At 43.3% G+C, this 16,796-nt stretch overlaps 1 protein-coding gene across 2 annotated transcripts; it reads right to left on the bottom strand.

The window, feature by feature from the left end:
* Positions 1–536: 536 nt before the first annotated feature.
* Positions 537–16,524, bottom strand: LOC106490863 (organic solute transporter subunit alpha-like). 2 transcript variants are annotated; one of them, XM_067297419.1, is made up of 8 exons: positions 16,353–16,524; positions 14,526–14,677; positions 14,327–14,400; positions 12,612–12,770; positions 9,818–9,929; positions 8,419–8,565; positions 6,890–6,995; positions 537–6,416 (listed from the first exon to the last, which is right to left on the bottom strand). In XM_067297419.1, the coding sequence occupies exons 1-8, from the start codon at positions 16,429–16,431 to the stop codon at positions 6,229–6,231; spliced, it is 1,017 nt and encodes a 338-aa protein (XP_067153520.1). In that variant the 5' UTR covers positions 16,432–16,524; the 3' UTR covers positions 537–6,228. The 2 variants fall into 2 exon arrangements, with proteins under 2 accessions (XP_067153520.1, XP_067153526.1); XM_067297425.1 differs by lacking the exon at positions 12,612–12,770.
* Positions 16,525–16,796: the final 272 nt, after the last annotated feature.

Genomic DNA, 16,796 nt, shown 5'->3' with positions numbered 1-16,796 from the left:
CAGCTGCTGGAGGTTAAATCACTGCTCTCCCTTGCAAGCTTTGTGGAGAGAGGTAACAAATGCACCAAGTTGTATGTAATGCTCTAAGGGTGGCAGCATTTACCAGAGGTATTATCTGTTTTAGACCAACTAATACTATCTCATAATATATATAAGTGGTGATGATCAGGGTTATTTCAGTAGCTGGAACTTTAAAGTAGAAAATTAGTTTCTGTTTTCCAACTATATTTCTAACTCCTATCTACAAATCTGGCTTCCTAATCAACAGTCCTAACCTGGGCATCCTTTCCTCTCTAAATATTACAGTGTATTCATATTCCAGGAAGACTTTCAAGAATTTGAACATGGTTCTCCTGGGAATGCTTATCTTAAAGTTTGCAGAACTCAGACTAAAGCCCTAGTCTGAGATGGTTTATCCCCACTGATCTGTTTTTAGAGATAATGGAAGCTAGTAATTCTGGAAAATCCTGTAATGACAAGAAATGGAAAAATATAAATAACTCTTTTCAAAATAAAACCAGAAATAACCCCAAGCCTTGAAAAATAAAGGTTTGATCTTTTTTCAAAGTTAACATAAAAAGTACAACACCAGAGATGATCAAACTACATAAATAATAGAACAGCCTGCATAACAGATACCTATATTGAAAGGATAGTAATAGAGCCCTGGAAAAACTAAGCACACCATTTTCATGCCAAGAAAATTAGTCCTTCTACCATTAGCCTTTACATAGGTTTTGATGTTATACCATGTGTTAATTATTTTCAAATCACAAGTGCAAACACTCACCCTGATTGGAAAATTAGCAGATTTCAAACTCAGGTAATTTCCCCCTAATGAGGAACTTGTTGAACTGAATTTAACAATTAGCTCACACCCTTTGCTGGCTGTGTATGGCAAGGCTACAAGGAGACACAGAAACTCATCTTTTTCAGTGATTTGCACTGAAGGATGAATGTAAATTCAGCACTCATTTTTGTGCCTCTAGCCCTTAGAGCAGTGATTCTCAAATTGCAGTAGAGGTGGAGGTGCCTGCCCACACCATATAGTTCTCCCTTTGCAACCCTCCCCATCTGGATCAGTTTGTTTGGATGCCTTTTGCTATGGACCAAGTGCCTCTGCAAGCAGGATATTCACAGCTGGAAAGGGTAAAGCTTATTAAAGTTATTTATTGGTCAATATACACATAGGTAGGTGGACTAACAAGATACTGGACTTGCCATTCCTGACCCAAGGAGTCATAGCTAGCCAGGCAGCTCTCAGCCAGCTGGGGGAGGCTTGGTGGCTGCAGCTGCTGCTGCTTGGAGCAGGGTGGTCATCAAAGCTGCTGAACTGCTGTTCTCGGACTACTTGTTTTTTTCTGTAGGATTTTGTATTTTTTCATGTTGTTTTTTTTTTTCTTCTTGTGAACCCTTGAGCTGCTAGTTATCCCTATGTCAACACTTGCGCCTTTGCTGGCAATTTTACCTTTCTTATCTTACATGGCTCTATTCTGCAGACTGTCTTACAGCACTTTCTCACAACTTAGCAATTTTCTCAGAAGTCTGAACCAAGTTCAGCCTGTATTAAAACTGTGCCTTAGATCTCAGAAAGCTGAACCTCTAGAAGGGAAGGTTACACTTTCACACTTTCCAGCTGCTAAATTGCATTAAAGGAAATGCAAGTCATTTTTTCCCTTGCCATTAGGTTTGTATGTAAGTAGTGACCACGTCTGCCTAATGGATGTTGGGCAGTCAGGTCTAAAAGATGGTGGCCCCTGTGTAGCTGTCAAAGGAAAGGACTCCCACAAATGAAAGGGAAATTGTCCTCAGACAATGATTTTCTCTCTAGAACTGTCCAAGAATGCCCAGAATCTTAAGTCTAATTTCTCCCATAAATGCATGTAAAAATTCTTTAATAAAAGCTTCATGCTGTTTTTCAATTAAATTTCTGCAGTAGTTTTTTTTTTCTTGTTTGAAGAGCCAAGTAAAGAATTTTTGGAGAGTTCAAGCTGCCCTCGACTTGTCTCTAAGCACCTGTGTCTTCCAGTGCTACACTGGCACAACAACCGCCTTATTATCTGGCGGTTAAGTGGCATCAGTGTAGGCCTAATAGGCTTTTCTGAATGTAAAGAACTAAGAAACAGCAAAGAGAATCTTCTGCAGAAATAAAGAGTTCTCCTCACTTTAAATCTGCTGCTTTTGTTATATATAGGCAGAGACATTTTAAAAGGAACTGGGATTTTGAGAAGTGAAGAATGAGAAGAGTTTGTGGAAGGAGCCAGTGTATCTACTAATGAGGCTGCACTGTGACCTGTTGGGAGCTATATTAAGGTGTGACTTAGCAGAGAAAAAAATGGCCTAACAATATTTTGCCTATTTTCCCTTGCAATACAACACAGAGGCCAGCCTGGGGAGCACCCAAGTTTTTCTCTGAGCAGGGAGAATGAGGCAGGGACAAGTGTGAGTGTCCAGGAACAGAGGGGACAACTGTAGGGGGGATATAGGGATAGAAAGGTCTACAATCATCAGAATACCCTCTTATCACCGGGAACAGATCCCTTGGGGAGCCAGTCATAATTCTTTGCTGCTGGCAAGACATATGAAACACACAAGAATGCACTTAAATACACACCTAATTGCCCTGTTAGCTAACCCTGCATGGGGAATGCCAGCTTGCCACTGCCAGGAGGGCTGTGGGAGGGAGTTCAAGGTTCACGGGGGAGTTCACAGCCTTCTGGAGCGGGAGAGATTCACTTAGTTTTGTCAAACAAACAACAAACAAAAACACCCCCGCTTGAATGATAGATGCAAAAGAAATGCACTGAGCAGTTGTCTTTTTTTTTTTGAAAAGCCAGTGATGCAGAATTACAAAGTGCTAGCATTAATTCTGCCCTCTCCTGTATATGCCGTTCTTATTACATAACTGTATGTTATACTCTGGAACACTTCGTTATCAGTGTTTGCTTTCATTCTCATATTTTTACTGCTTGACCACCCAAAACATGTAGCTAATTTTTTTCTCTACGTTCTCATCAATCTCTCCAAATGCTGTTTTAACCTTTGATCACATATCTCTGTGCATCTATTCCTATCTTTCTGTTTAATGGTGTTGGTGCCTTTTATCACCACAAAAGGCACCAATAAAATACCTTTATCCCTCCTCACATTATAATCTAAAGTAAACGTAGCTTAAAGGTTATAGGCTCACCTTAAGACTTATTACTTTATAGCAGCTGTATAAAATATGAGTTGTGAAACTTGTTATCGTCTAGCTTTTGTTAAATGTTTTCAAATGCTTTCATCACCATCATCACATAATTGAAAACAATTTTTCTTGCTGGTGAGAAAGGGATCCTTATCAAAATTGAGAGTGGAGGAAATTCCTGTGTTCTGTTTCATTTCTTCCATGCGCAGATTGCCTAAGGTACAACTTGGATGTTGGGATTTCCAACGTTTTAATTTCAAGAGCACCTAAATGAATGTACTGCAATGCAGGCCACCTGCTGCCCCGGTTGCTAGCTCCCAGACTCCTACCCAGCTAGGGAGGGACACCTAGATTACGCAGGTTAAAGCTATAGGTTTGAGCCAGAGATGAGGGAGGAATTCTTCCTTTAAAAAGCTCAAAAATAAGAAATTTGTAGTAAACTCCATACATTCTACTGCATTCACATAAGCTGTGGTTCAAGAAAGCTCTTAGGCACATATTTAAGATTTAGTGTCTCCAATTTTGCTCTGAAAAGGGTTCTGTGTGAGCAAGTGCTTTCTGGAATTAGACCTCCGTGACTGCACATAGTAAAAAGAAATGTCTTTGCTGCCAACTCTGCTTGACAGTCATCACCTGACAGTACATTTTATTGCTCAAATATGTTAGATAAATAGCAAGACAAACATTTAATATCTACTCAAAAGTACAAGAGCTAGTGATCCTTGTGGCTAAATTAGGCTCACATTGCTGTTTAAAAGATATACTTTAATGGGCATTTTAGAGACATGACAAATACCAGGCCAACAGTGATAGAAGATCTTGTCCCCTGAACGAGTGCTTCAAAGGCAGCACGTGTGAAGGTGAAGACCCTTCTGTGCCCTGGCAGCCACCTTCGCTGGGTGTACAGAGACCACCCCCAGCTCAGCTTCTTCCTACGCTCTGCCTGTTTCCAAATGCAGTGTCCATGCAGTGGTGTGGGTCTGCTGTGCCATGCAACAGACCCTGCTCACCAAGGCACACCACTTACAGAACCACTATAGAAAGCCTCTTCCAGTAATGCTCTTTTGTCCCATTCACTCTAATAATTAAACTGTTTTCCACAGGAATTCAGAGATACTTTACTGGCTCCAAATATTTCCCAATTTTGAAGCTTCTTGAAGTCACAGCCAGCCATCCCCTATGCCATTATGAAATTAAGAACCACTCTGCAAGTCCAGAAGAGCAACATTATTAATGTATCTGTGGCCTTGTGTATCCAGATATAATGCAACATTAGAAATATGCTAATAGCTATAAAGTTAAAATACTTTAACAAAGTTTGTTGTATTAAGAATATATAAGCTGATCCCTAGTTAACTCTACGGACATGCTCTAGGGTGAAAATTTTCATCCAAATTGTTTTTTAAGAAAAATACAAATTCTATCACATTAATGCAGTTCAAGAATCTGTGTTAATTTCCCAGACTACCTGCTTAGAAAAAAATTAAGTATAAAATTTTTTCAACCTTTTCAAAACAAAAATAATTCATTTTTTCCAGTAAAATGGTATTATTCTATTGTTAATGAAAATATTATTTCTGACTTCAATCTAAAGGAAAGAAAACATTTTGTTTAATCCAACCTCCCAACTTGCTGAGGTTTACAGAATATTTCATTTTCCACCTCCAGCTCCCAAACTGAAAGTATTTTTGGAATTCCTTGTAAACCAAAAATAACCCCACTATTTGCCTAGCTCTGCTTTGATGGCAAATTGTATTTGACATAATATAGGTAAAAGATGATAATAACACATTTTCTAACATGAAACATTTTCCCAGTCTACATATAGAATAAGCATCCATGCTGCATGGATTAGGCATTTACTTCTAGGAATCAGACTAGATGAGGAGAGAGACAAATGCTAGCATATGGTACTGCAACTCCTTTCCCAGCAAACACAATATCCACATGCTTATTAAACAGAGTAACACAATATCATATTACAAATTATACTGAACTAAATCAAAGCAATTAGGGTCATCCAAGAACATCAGGACCATTTGCAAAAAGCAGAAGTTGATTTAAGCAAAACAGACTAATGGATGTGAAGTCAAAAGGTCTAATAGTACTTCAAGTTCTACTGGATGCCTGGGCGGGCCAGAGGTGGGGTGGATAAGCTGGGAGACAAGAATTTTCTGGAAAAGCTTCCTTTCAATAATAGTTATCTTCATAGACACCTTTTGCACAAGGATCCCATGTATCCTTATTCCCATTTTCCAAGTACAGAACTGAAGAACCACATAACATCATACAGCAGTGACAGAACACACCTTGGGCCATAACCCTTACTTTCTTTTTCCAGATCAGTGACTGAGAATCTGCCTTCCCTAGGAAGAACATCTGCCAGTGTCAATTATATATTTACAAACAGCAACTGTGTATTTACTGAGTTAGGATGTGAATTGCCAGAGAATGTGAAAATCTTGCTCTGAGGAGATAATCATTTATGTAGGTGGAGGGCATGGACAGGTTTGGGGATTTCGGAACGAACATGTGCAAATATATTTACTGACCCAAATTAGCTATAATGAGCTTGTGGCACAGAGTGAGAGATGATAAATTCTAATGGAGGACAGATGGGAAAATGCTGTGTTAGACCTGTGAGAGCGATCCAGCCTACCTGAAATAGGCTTAAAACAAAAATCAAAAAAGATGAAAAGAGAATGACTCTGGATTAACTCTAAATCATAGCCATTCAAATAGCTAAAAAAAAAAATTCACATTGTGAGACTGTTTGGTCGCCATCAAGTGTTTGACAACAGGATAAAATTACATGGTATGAAATCTTACTAAATTACATGGTATGAAAACGCTCACACCATGTGTATATCACTGAGGAAAAAAGGGGGTTATCCTTCCACTCATTGGTCCTTTCAGTATAGCTCACAGGTATTTATGTCAGAAGCTGTTCTGACATGGGCAGTGGTTATTTGTGTTGCAAGGATATAAAAGCTCCTAAAGCTGAGCTTCCAGCTCCTGCAGAGCAGGAGCACAGGGATCTTCTAAACCCCCAGCAATCCATCTTCACTAATTGCACCATTCAGGATAATCTTAGGAGTCTGCTTGTTGTCCCCGCCTTCTTCAGGGGTACACTCTGGAGGCTCTAGATCATCGTATCTTCTCCGATAGACCACCCTTGAGATTAGGGTTATCAGAAACATCTCCATGATGAGAAGCTGTTGGGTCATATCTGCCAAAAAGAGGGGGAAAAAAGCAAAAAAAACCCAGGAACATGAGGATCAGGCAAGGAATGAATAGCTTATTCATTCCTGTCTGTGCAAAAGGGACAAATTTTACTACCCTACTCCCATAATGGAGCATATCTCACACTCAGCAATAATATCAGAGAATTAAAGTATTGCCCATCCATAAGCATGCAGTAAGATACGCATCCAAAATCCATGAGATTTAACAATAATTATAGTTGTTGGTTTCTTGTCCTCTGATTTCTGATTCTAACTCTTCTCACTATCAAGCTTTCATCTGCAACTATGAGAGCTAGAAAAGTTTTGTTATTGTTCTTAAATAAAAGCTGAGATTCTCAAAAGGCTACGCGATCCCAGGAAATTAATATTTCAGGAAAACGCCAGATACTGCAGTTAGCAATAATGAACTGACACCTCTGTAAGTAAATGAAGAACACCCCCTTCCAAAAGAACTTACGTGCTCCTCTTGCTGAAGAGGAGAGTGGTGGAATACAGGGAATAATTCTTTGCATAGCCAAGATGTTGATAATAGCTGCCTGCAGCTGGCTCAGAATGAGGATAAACTGCAGCAGGAAGAGAAAACAGATACTTTAGCTACCAGCAGAAGGATTATAGTTCACACACCAATTCTGCTTTCATAATAGACCCTGTTTCACCTCATTCTTCCTTTCTTGCCCTCCTCACCTCCCATCTACCAGCAGGCTGCCTGCCATTCTGAAGGATGCATCCTTTGGTCAGGATGATATTGCTGTGCATATGATAACTAAATTAAACCTCTCTATTCTAAAAGTGATTCATCTCAGCACTTCATTCTGGAACTGCAAAATATACAGAGCTCCCTGCTGGGATTTAAACCAATATTGAGCTCTGAATATTAGATTAAAAAGGTTTAAAACGCTTCCCATTAATCTAACTATGAGCTCATGCTCTCCCTTAGTGGGAGGAAGTATTTGAGGCATGCTTCTTTTATTGGCTCATCTGTTTGCCAGAGCAGGGAGATGTGGTGCTCCCCAAGTTATACAGAAGTGGCTTCCTTGCCAGAAGGAATGAAGGATGAAGGACTCTGCAGCTTGGGTTCGACAGTAGTCACTTATGCATCATATTACCTGCTATTCACTGAGCTAGACCTTCTCTGCTTTGGAGATATCAAGAGTGTCTCTTTAGCTGCTGGTGTTATTGCCTGGATATAAACCCTCACATGAACGGAGTTTGCCATCTTAAACTTGGATTCGCACTAATGCAGTTTTGCGGATGTGACGACTGCTTACCATCCTGTCTATTGCATTTATAAGCATTTAATAATTTTCTTAACAGACACCTTGATGCACAGTCTTTCTACATGTCCTCTACAAGCAGGATGCATATCCAGGGATTCTACCTTACTCTTTTTCTTTCTTCAGGGTTATGTGGGAGAGGGTGGTCCTATCCCTGGACTTATTCAGCCTAACTATCTGGTTCTTTTCTTTATTGTTTAATGATTCCCAGACAGTATTTTCATTATTATCTAACTCTGAAATGCAGAATGGCCAAGAAAAATACTTTCAAAACAGAACACCATGCCCTGCTAAAACAGTTCAAACAAAAGCCACCCACACAATGCTCCACATCCTCTCCTAGTTTTTAAGTACACACCAGCATTTTAACATTGTGTTTCAGGATACTGCATGTCCAAAGCTTCCTTCAAGCCTTGCAGAAGGTGGTGTTTTGATTTCCACAGCCTAAAGATGAACGGATTTTAAACAGCTCAAATCTCCAGCACTTCTGAGAGACCAGAAGTAACTCAGCTCACGCTAAACTGAACAGCAGCCAAGGAGAATGCTTTGAATAGATGCAGTACAGTTTTAATCAGGTAAAAATATGCCTTTGTACAGTGTGTTTTATGGAAAAAAAAAAAAACATAACCTTTAAATAAAGGACCAAGAACCAGAGAGACAGCATTGTATCAACAGTAATAGAAACGCTTACCAAAAATGTTAAATTTCTCACCTGATAAAGAGCAAACTTAGGGATGATCTTCTTACAGTTAAGGAGAGCCCTAACTTGTTGAAACATGATTCCAACTGGCCACAGAGCAATAATGGTAAGGATACCAATGAAGCAGCTAATCCATATCGCAGCTCCTTTAAGAGATAACTGAGAAGCAAATCAAACAAACATACTTATAAAACTTGACAATGTAAATTTTACTATTTCAAGGTAGACGTTATGAACTGGAGGATGCAGACATTAAAATGCTTGCTTCTGTCTCCACAAAAGCTGAAGTTAGCAGGGGTTGCTCAGGTTTGCACTGGAAAGTGCACAGTACTAACTGGAGCGGTGCCATAGCACTCCCACCCTCTGGGTGAATCTGTTCAGTCCTGCAAAGGCAGCAAGTGACATGACCCCTCAACCTGACTGCAGCAGCACCTGAGAAGGCTCAGCAGCTCATGAGAGCATTCACAACGTGACATCTTAGAGGGGTCATTTATTTTAGTACCATGAAACAACACAAAAAATACAGTATTGCTTTTAGTCTGAGTTACCCAAGAGATGCAAAATTCTTAGCAGTTACAGACTTTCTTCAGCTTTGGTGATCATGAAACCTTTCAACCACAGGAAGGCACAAAGGGAACACAGCTTTCTCATGTGCTCCACAGGCCTTGTTTTAAAGTTTGCAAGGAATTCTTAATGCTGTGGGATGGTCCTGTTTGTACAGCATTCCCCTCTGGACTCACTGACTCTTTAATGGCAAAAAAGAAGAAAGTGTCTGCATGAGCCACACCACAATAAAGGTTTGAAATGTCTATTTTTAAGACACCGTTACTGAAAAGACTGACATCAAGGGAAATGTTATAGCTTATTCAGCTGTAGCAAGGATCCTAAATATTGGCTCAAAGCACTTGTTGCAACCCAATGAGAGCCTACTTCTCCATCATCTTGCAGCTTACACAGTACAAAGTGAAAGTACAGTACTACCTTTACTATCTTTTCTACCTTGCAAGGATATAAAAAACCTCCACAACTTGCAGAAAAATACTTAATTAGGTTTCCTGTTTATGCACAGTACATGTTTCTTAAGGCTGCATCTTACAAAACAGGGCAGGTACATCTCACAGGCCATCTTGCAGTCCTGATCCCCACACCATATAGACTGGGCCATGTGTTGGAGCATAATCTGATGCCCAAACCACCCTGACACTCAGTTTCTTTCCAAGAGAAGCCAGCAAATCAAGAGTCTAGGGGAAGGGAGAAATGATACACTTCAGGATCTCTTCTTAACAGAACAATGTCAGGAGATACTTGGAAGTGTTCCCAGATCCCACAGTTTAGGTGTTGGCCAAGATACTAACATCAGCCCCAAAACTATGGACTTTGTGGGCTGCTGCTCATTACAATATTTACTTACATTATAAGGGCTGTAATCGCCATTGGTCCAAAGCACTATTGATAGAAACATGAGCACAGGTCGAAAGAAAGCAAACTGAAAGGTGCCCAACTTCAGCCAAAGGAGGGTTCGCCTGACAAATTAAAAAAAAAAAAAAAAGTCACACAGGCCAATTAACAACCTTAATAACATTTTTTGGATACTGTCAGACAGTAAAATTTCTCCACTCCTACAGTCCTACAGGACATGGCTAATATCTGGGGAGGAACAGCTTCAAGATACAAAAATCCTTCCAAGAATTACCCAGATGCTTGTTTAGTAGAGCCTCTACAAAAATAGTACTCTTATTCTGCACCAATTACCTACTAACCAAAGCTGGGCAAAATGTGATGTCTTTCTCTGCTCCAGAGCTAATGAGGGAGCCTGTAGCAGCATAATGGGTCTCTGAATGATAACGCCACTCGCTCTGTCACATTGCCTTACTATTTCACTTTTCGGATGAAACTGAGCAATTCAGCCTTTGCAGCTGAATGGCAAACTACTACAGAGCTTCAATCCATGTCATGTGCAGTGCTTCTATCTGACTCTACCTTCCCGTTCAGCTAATTCTTAGTCGTCTGGTAAATCAAGAAAAGGAATTACACAGACTTAGGTGAAAGGACTGGTAATTTTTCAATGCATCATGAATACTACTGCATCAGCATCTGGTTTTGCTTCTCTGTACCTAACAGGAGAAAGGAGCTAGCCTTCCCTTGGTAAACTGCACATGGCCAGCAGGACAGCTCAGGATTTTCTTTCTCCTATCTATCAGTGTAATCTTTATTCAGAACGCAGCTCATATACAATAACCTGGCCATCCAATATTAAACATCACCAGAAAAGGGGCAGATGCACAGGCAAACAACGGACATGAAAGTTGACTTCAGCTCACCTTTGGTCTTCACAGGACAAGCTTTGGCTGCTACAGCTGGCTCATGTCTTAGTCTATTACTGTGCATTTCCCATACTCTTTTATATTATTGTCTGCACTGCAGTTTCTTGATCCCTTGAGACTCCCATCACAGATGCCTTAGCAGACAACAGGCTGCCATTTAATATACGTTACAGCATATAGCCATGAAACAGGAATTACTTGAATTGCTCAATTAAGATAGCTAATAACTATGGGACTATGAACAGCACAAACACTTGTGGAATGGCCTACAACAGGCCAGCCATTTAGTGCATACACCTTTTCAAAGGTTCATTATTCCCAAAGGGCTTTAAAGAATAACATGACAAACAGTGCTGTCACTGCAACACCAGGTGTTTTTTTCCTTGTCAACACAGGTCTACCATTCTTTACCCTCAGATTTCTCCTGCCACATCTCTCCATTGTATGGCTTGTTACACTGCCTCATCTGTCCACTGTACCTTGTTACCTTCCCCGGACCGCTTGATAGTATACCATATTTTTAAAGAATGAGTTCCTCCCTTGGAGTAGCTCCCTGCTTCCCCAGAAGATATCTGTGGAAGGAATCCGAGACTGATCTTTCTCTGGTATACCTTGCCCATTTTTCAAAAACATTGTTACCTGTAATGGGAAAAGGCTGGAAGTCAGGAGCATAAACAGCAGATAAGTTTCCCAGTACTACAAACTCAAGAGAAGGAGCCCTAAGCTCTTCTGCAGAGCAAAGAAGCTTTTATTTTTTTCCAAATGGACAGCTACAAGCTAATATCACCAGCCCTCTCATATTCCTGGATAAGCTCTCACTGGACTGACAGTGAGGTAGGCTGCATTCTCCTTGCTGCTTTCACTTAACTAGACCATAAAGTCCCTGAGGTCCCTCCAGCATTAATGTCCAGGCCCTCGTAGAAACTTCTCTGTATCTTGCACGTTCAATCCTTGAGCTTTTTGCTCTTAATGTGAGAAACACTCCCATACTCTGTGCCAGTAGAAAAGCCCTGGGAAATCGCTGAGGCTTTCAGGCTGCAAATATTGTGGAGAAGCATGTAAATGACAGCATGATACTAGCTGGAGGAGGGGCCCTACCACGCAATGCAGGAAGGAGGCAGGGTTTATGGTACAGTATATTGGCTCCTATCTGTAGGTGCAGCTCCCCATCCTTACCACCCTTCCCTGAAGTGCCTTATTAGTTTAGTAGAATAAAATATTTGGTTTTGTCTCACTAGACAATGCCATTTCATGGAGATCAAAGCTTTCCAGGAATTACACCTTTTTTGTTCTAAAAATTATTTTAATCTGAAGTACTTTCAAAGTTAAAATCAGAATGAAGCATTTCAAATTTATCAAAGTAAGAGAAATTTTCTTTCAAGTCAACCTCAATTTGAAAATTCTGTTTGTGGAAAGTATTCAATTTGGAGTCATTTGTTCTCTTCTGGTATGAAAAGAAACTGAAAGCTCAGTTATTATTGTTTCTAGAATGGAAATTCCCCCTCCCACACACTACTGCTTAGTACACAAATGGTTTCTTGGAAAAGAACGGGACTAGTTGGAGGGATAACGCATTGCTCAACATGACTGCAAGTGGGAACACTGCACTGGGTTAAAAATGAGTTATCTCATGCTCTCTACTTTTAAGCAAAATTCTGCATTAATAAAAATGAAATAAATTAGCCGTGTTGTACAGCCCTAATAAAGTGATGGTACTGTTTAAAAGAGACAGCTTGAGACTGACAGAGGAGATCTCAATCACAAGAGCCAAGAGAGTGTTTTCAGGAAGCAGGGAGGCCCTTTGCTGTAAATGTGGCCTTGCCAAGTTGGCTGGATTCCAGCAGCAGTTTTCCAGCTGGGAAATCTTAAAGGGCAACTCACCTAGTGATGCGCACACCAGGGAGGCAAAGGCAGCAGCAACAGCAGGGGCCTGTACTGATCTTGAAGCGACCATTTTCAAACCGCCTGAGGAATAGCTTTTGACCGCCGCACTCTTTAATCATCATCAGCAGGAACTTGTGGATAACTATGGCAAAAAATCTAGGAGAGGAAGAAAATGCCAGCTTGAACTTTTCCTGCATGTCTCTCATATGCCTGCATAGGCTAGTACCTTCTGCTGTTGAGGGTTTTTAAAGCTTGTGCTTTGCAATCAGCAGAAATTCTAGCACTAGCTGTAAAAAATCATCAGCTTCCCATCACCTTGGAGGGCCAGAACTGCTATAACTCCATTGAAAGAGGAATAAACTGAGACACAAAGCAGTTGTTGAATTGCCCAAAGCCACACTGGTGCTTGGTGGCAGAGTCAGTATTTAAGCACAGGAATTTCTGGCCCAAGTCATTAGGGCCATGTTTTTGTATCAGTTAGCTAGTCCTGACTGGTCCAAACTTTTCAGAACAAGTCCTATTTCTACTTACAAAAAAATACATGGCTACATTCATATATATATTTAGCTAACATCATATGTGCTGTCCTGGTCAGGGTGTGGTTCCTCTGCAGCCAAAGCAGATCCAAGCACAGACTGCTACAACTCCGCCTCTCCCTCCTTCACCAGTTGCACATTTTCAACCCTTCCCAGGAACTACAGATTGTGCAACCATCCTTTCCTCCCTGCCCCCAACTGATTTAGGGAACCGATCCACTAAAATCCAACAAACAGAAATCCACAAAATAGAAGAGGTCCTCTTCAATTGCACTGGCTCCTTGAACAAGCTCACTGTGCAGCTGGAGAAGTGTGAGTGGTGGTGCAAGGAAGGGGACAGGAACCTGCATCTGGGGCAAGGGAGGAGGGGGAATTAAGATTAAAGTACCATAGGACTGGATCCTTGGAAGTCTCTGGCAATCTGCAATTTGCTGCACAAATTGCTATGCGTTAGCAGTGCTCCCTCCTACTGTGTTTTCCCTCCTTTTTACTCTGCTCTCTTTGTAAATGCAGTGTGTTATGGGGTAAGGCTAACCATGAGAGTTTGTGATTCTGTCCTGCAGTGGGTTCCAAAATCATCTCGGCGCTCCTGGAGTGCACACCGCCACACAGCATCCCCCTGCTAGGCTTTGCCTACAAGGGCTACACCATCACCTCCAGGAACCAGGAACCACATTTTTCTGTTATTCCCTGTTCATGTCAGAGCTGTCATGCTCGTGCAGAAAGTGCTTTTATCAGGACAACTGCAGAACATTTTTACATTGATATACTTATTGGAGGTTCACTTGCCACCACTAAAAATAGACCTCTACAGCTCATCATTAATAAAAGCACAGTACAGAAGTCACAGGTCAGAATCTCATTCTACATGACATTCACAGGGAGAAAAGAAAGAGTACTACTTTAAAGCTGCTGTCAATCAAAGAGTTCAATTACATTTAAGTCACAATTCTTTCATACTAGCAGTTCCACACTAGGGGGCTGCAGCACTGGGAACTACTTCAGCATTTCCCACTTACCATAAAAGAGCCGCCAAGAGATTTCAACTCAAACTAAAACTAAAAATTACTAAATTGTTAAATTTACAAAATGACTGTGTTTACCAAGAGTAGCAGATGTTTAAAGGGAAGAAATTCAGGGTTCGGTGCAATGTCTAGAAACAAGTAGAATACTCACACTGCCGCTGTGAAATCTGTAAACATTGTTGAGCGAGGAATCCACATCCCAATGCATGAGGTAGTAGTAATCACCTATACAGAAAGGGAGGAGGATTGTAGTAAGGGCAGAGGTAAAGCAGGTTCACAAAATAAATATAGATTTTCCAGGGAAACGGCATTTTCAACACTCAGTTTTATCTCTTTTCCACAACACTTACCGGAGCTGCGGCGTTTATCCAAATTAAGATTGATCTTTTGGAGGAGGGGATTTTTCTATAGATATAGACCACTTCCTCCACAAACACCAGACTGGCAATCAGCGTCATCAGAGTCAAGATTGCAAAGAGAAAAATACCTGCCAGGTCAAGGCCTACAGAACGTAAAAGGAAAACAAAACAGTGCGTTTCAAACCATAAGTATTCCCAACGTTTAATGTAAAGACAGCCTCTCGGAGGGACTACTTAGTCCTATTCCTGCAAAGATTTGCACTCATCCTTAGCTACAGACATGGATCATTGACTCAACAGGAAGATTCAAGTACTTAAACTTAAGTTAATAAATAAATCTTTTGGGGATCCACAGACAGCATGCATGAAGAATAAGCGCCCACATTTGCATGGCATTATGCAGAAGTCTCCATCAGAAAGGTGGACTTCTAGGACAAATGTTCTTAGATGAGTGTAAACAAACAACAGAAGCTATTCTGGGAACTTTACCAGGCAAACTACAAGCAAAATTTTATTTACTCAGTATTAGTTCTTTGCTTCCATGTTCAAACGCATGTTTGTCTTTCTTGGGTATGCAAACTTTTTAGAGGCTCAGTAGAAGTTTATGGGGTACAGGAGCAATGAAAGTATAAGGTCCTGGTGTATTTGTGCTGGGATAAAACTTGCCACCAACAAATTCTTTTTTTTTTCCTTTTCCCTTAACACTGGGTAACTTCTGGAGATAGAAGCAAGCGCTGCAATGAAGTCATACTTAATTTAGGAAGTGTATGTGGTCATCACCTGCACCAACCTGGGCCTACCTTGGCAGGAACATATCTAAGACATACCAAACGGTGCCTGCACAGGTAAGCAAGAGTCTTCCTAGCCTTTTAATCTAATGTGCTTTAAAAAAAAAAAAATCACTTCTAGATTTTGTTGCAGTCCAGATCTCACTGGACAGACCTTAAATCTCACCAGTGGGGTTGAGAGCAGACTGTGGGTTTAGTGCTCAGTGTGGCATTTACCAGGAAGCCCTGGCTCTCTCTCCCAAGTGCCTTCCCCCTGTCCACACTGTTTTCTAACCACCTTCACAGCTCTGGACTCAGTACCCTGCTGTCCCGTCTCTCTTCCCCAAAGCCAAAGGCAGCAAAGCCAGCGCCATGGCAACCCATTTCACCAAGACCTTGGTCCCCAGCCAGGCCTTCAGCGAGGGCAGCAAAGGCGGCTGCGTTTGGCTGCCTTCCTCCGCCTCTGTCCCGGCGCAGAGTGACGGGCCCCCCTATGCTCGCTGCCGCTCGGCCTGTTCAGAAAGCGCGAACACATTTACCGCACTTTTGAACGGGGGCGCTGCGTGTTTGGGAGGGGATCCGAGCCGTGCCCCCGGGGAGCCCAGGTGCATCTTTGGGGGAGTCCGAGTGGGCATGAGGGCGGGAGGGGAGGGCCGGCCGGCACGGAGGAGGGCACGGCGCCCTGGTAAGAGCCGCGCTCGCCCCACTTCACCGCGGCGGCCCGGGCACGGGGCGAGTCCAGCGCCAGCCCCCGCGTGCCGCCGCCTCCCGCCGAGGGAGGTGCCCGCAGCGCCGCTTCCCTCCGCCCGGCGCAGCCCCACCGCGCCCGCTGCCCCCGGGCCCTCCGCCTCCCCTCGGGCTTTCCCCCGCTGGGGGAGGGGGGGCAGGGCGCGGCGCCCAACCGCCGCCAGTGGCGGTTGAGCGCGGCGCGCGCCGCCGGCAGCCGTTAACGGCTCCCCCGGGAAGGGGGGGAGGGGAGGGCGGCCGCGAGCCCGTTGCTCCCGCCGAGGGCTTCGCCCCTCGCCGCGGCCGCGCGCGCGGCGGCACTTACTCTGCAGGAGCTCCCGCGAGTGGGGCGGCTCGCTGGCGCCGCAGGACGGGTGGAGGGTCCCGTTCGCCTCGCCCTCCATGGCCGGCCGCCGCCGCCGTGCCCTGGCAGCGCCGGCGGGAAGCGGGGACGGGGACGGGGAGGCGGCAGCGGAGCCGGTGCCTGCCGACCGGCCGGCCCCTCGGGAACTGCGGGGCCGCGGTGCGCGCACCCGGGCGGCTCGGCGCTGCCCGAGGGGCGGTTAATCATTAGCCCGCGGAGCCGCGGGGAGCCGGGGCGGCGCGCACAGCCCGGCCCCCGCGCTGCCGCCTGGCGCCAAGCGGCCCCGGGCACCCGCGGGCTGGCTAGTGCCGAGCCCCGGGGGAGGAGCCGCTCCCGTCGGGCACCTGCCGGCAGCATCTCGCCCCCGGCTTCGTGTGCCAGGAAGCTGCGGAGCTTTGGAAGCAG

This window comes from Apteryx mantelli, chromosome 1 (genome assembly GCF_036417845.1).
Source record: "Apteryx mantelli isolate bAptMan1 chromosome 1, bAptMan1.hap1, whole genome shotgun sequence".
Classification (NCBI taxonomy): domain Eukaryota; kingdom Metazoa; phylum Chordata; class Aves; order Apterygiformes; family Apterygidae; genus Apteryx; species Apteryx mantelli.
This window is presented reverse-complemented; position numbering and strand designations above follow the sequence as displayed.

Bases quoted from the DNA above. Each gene is read 5' to 3' on its own strand.
- LOC106490863 (XM_067297419.1), bottom strand. From the start codon at position 16,431: ATGGAGGGCGAGGCGAACGGGACCCTCCACCCGTCCTGCGGCGCCAGC. The intron at 9,930-12,611 runs GTGAGTTGCCCT...TTAATTTGTCAG, and splicing joins CCTGGTGTGCGCATCACTAG to GCGAACCCTCCTTTGGCTGA. The intron at 6,996-8,418 runs GTGAGAAATTTA...TTCCTGCTGCAG, and splicing joins CTAAGTTTGCTCTTTATCAG to TTTATCCTCATTCTGAGCCA.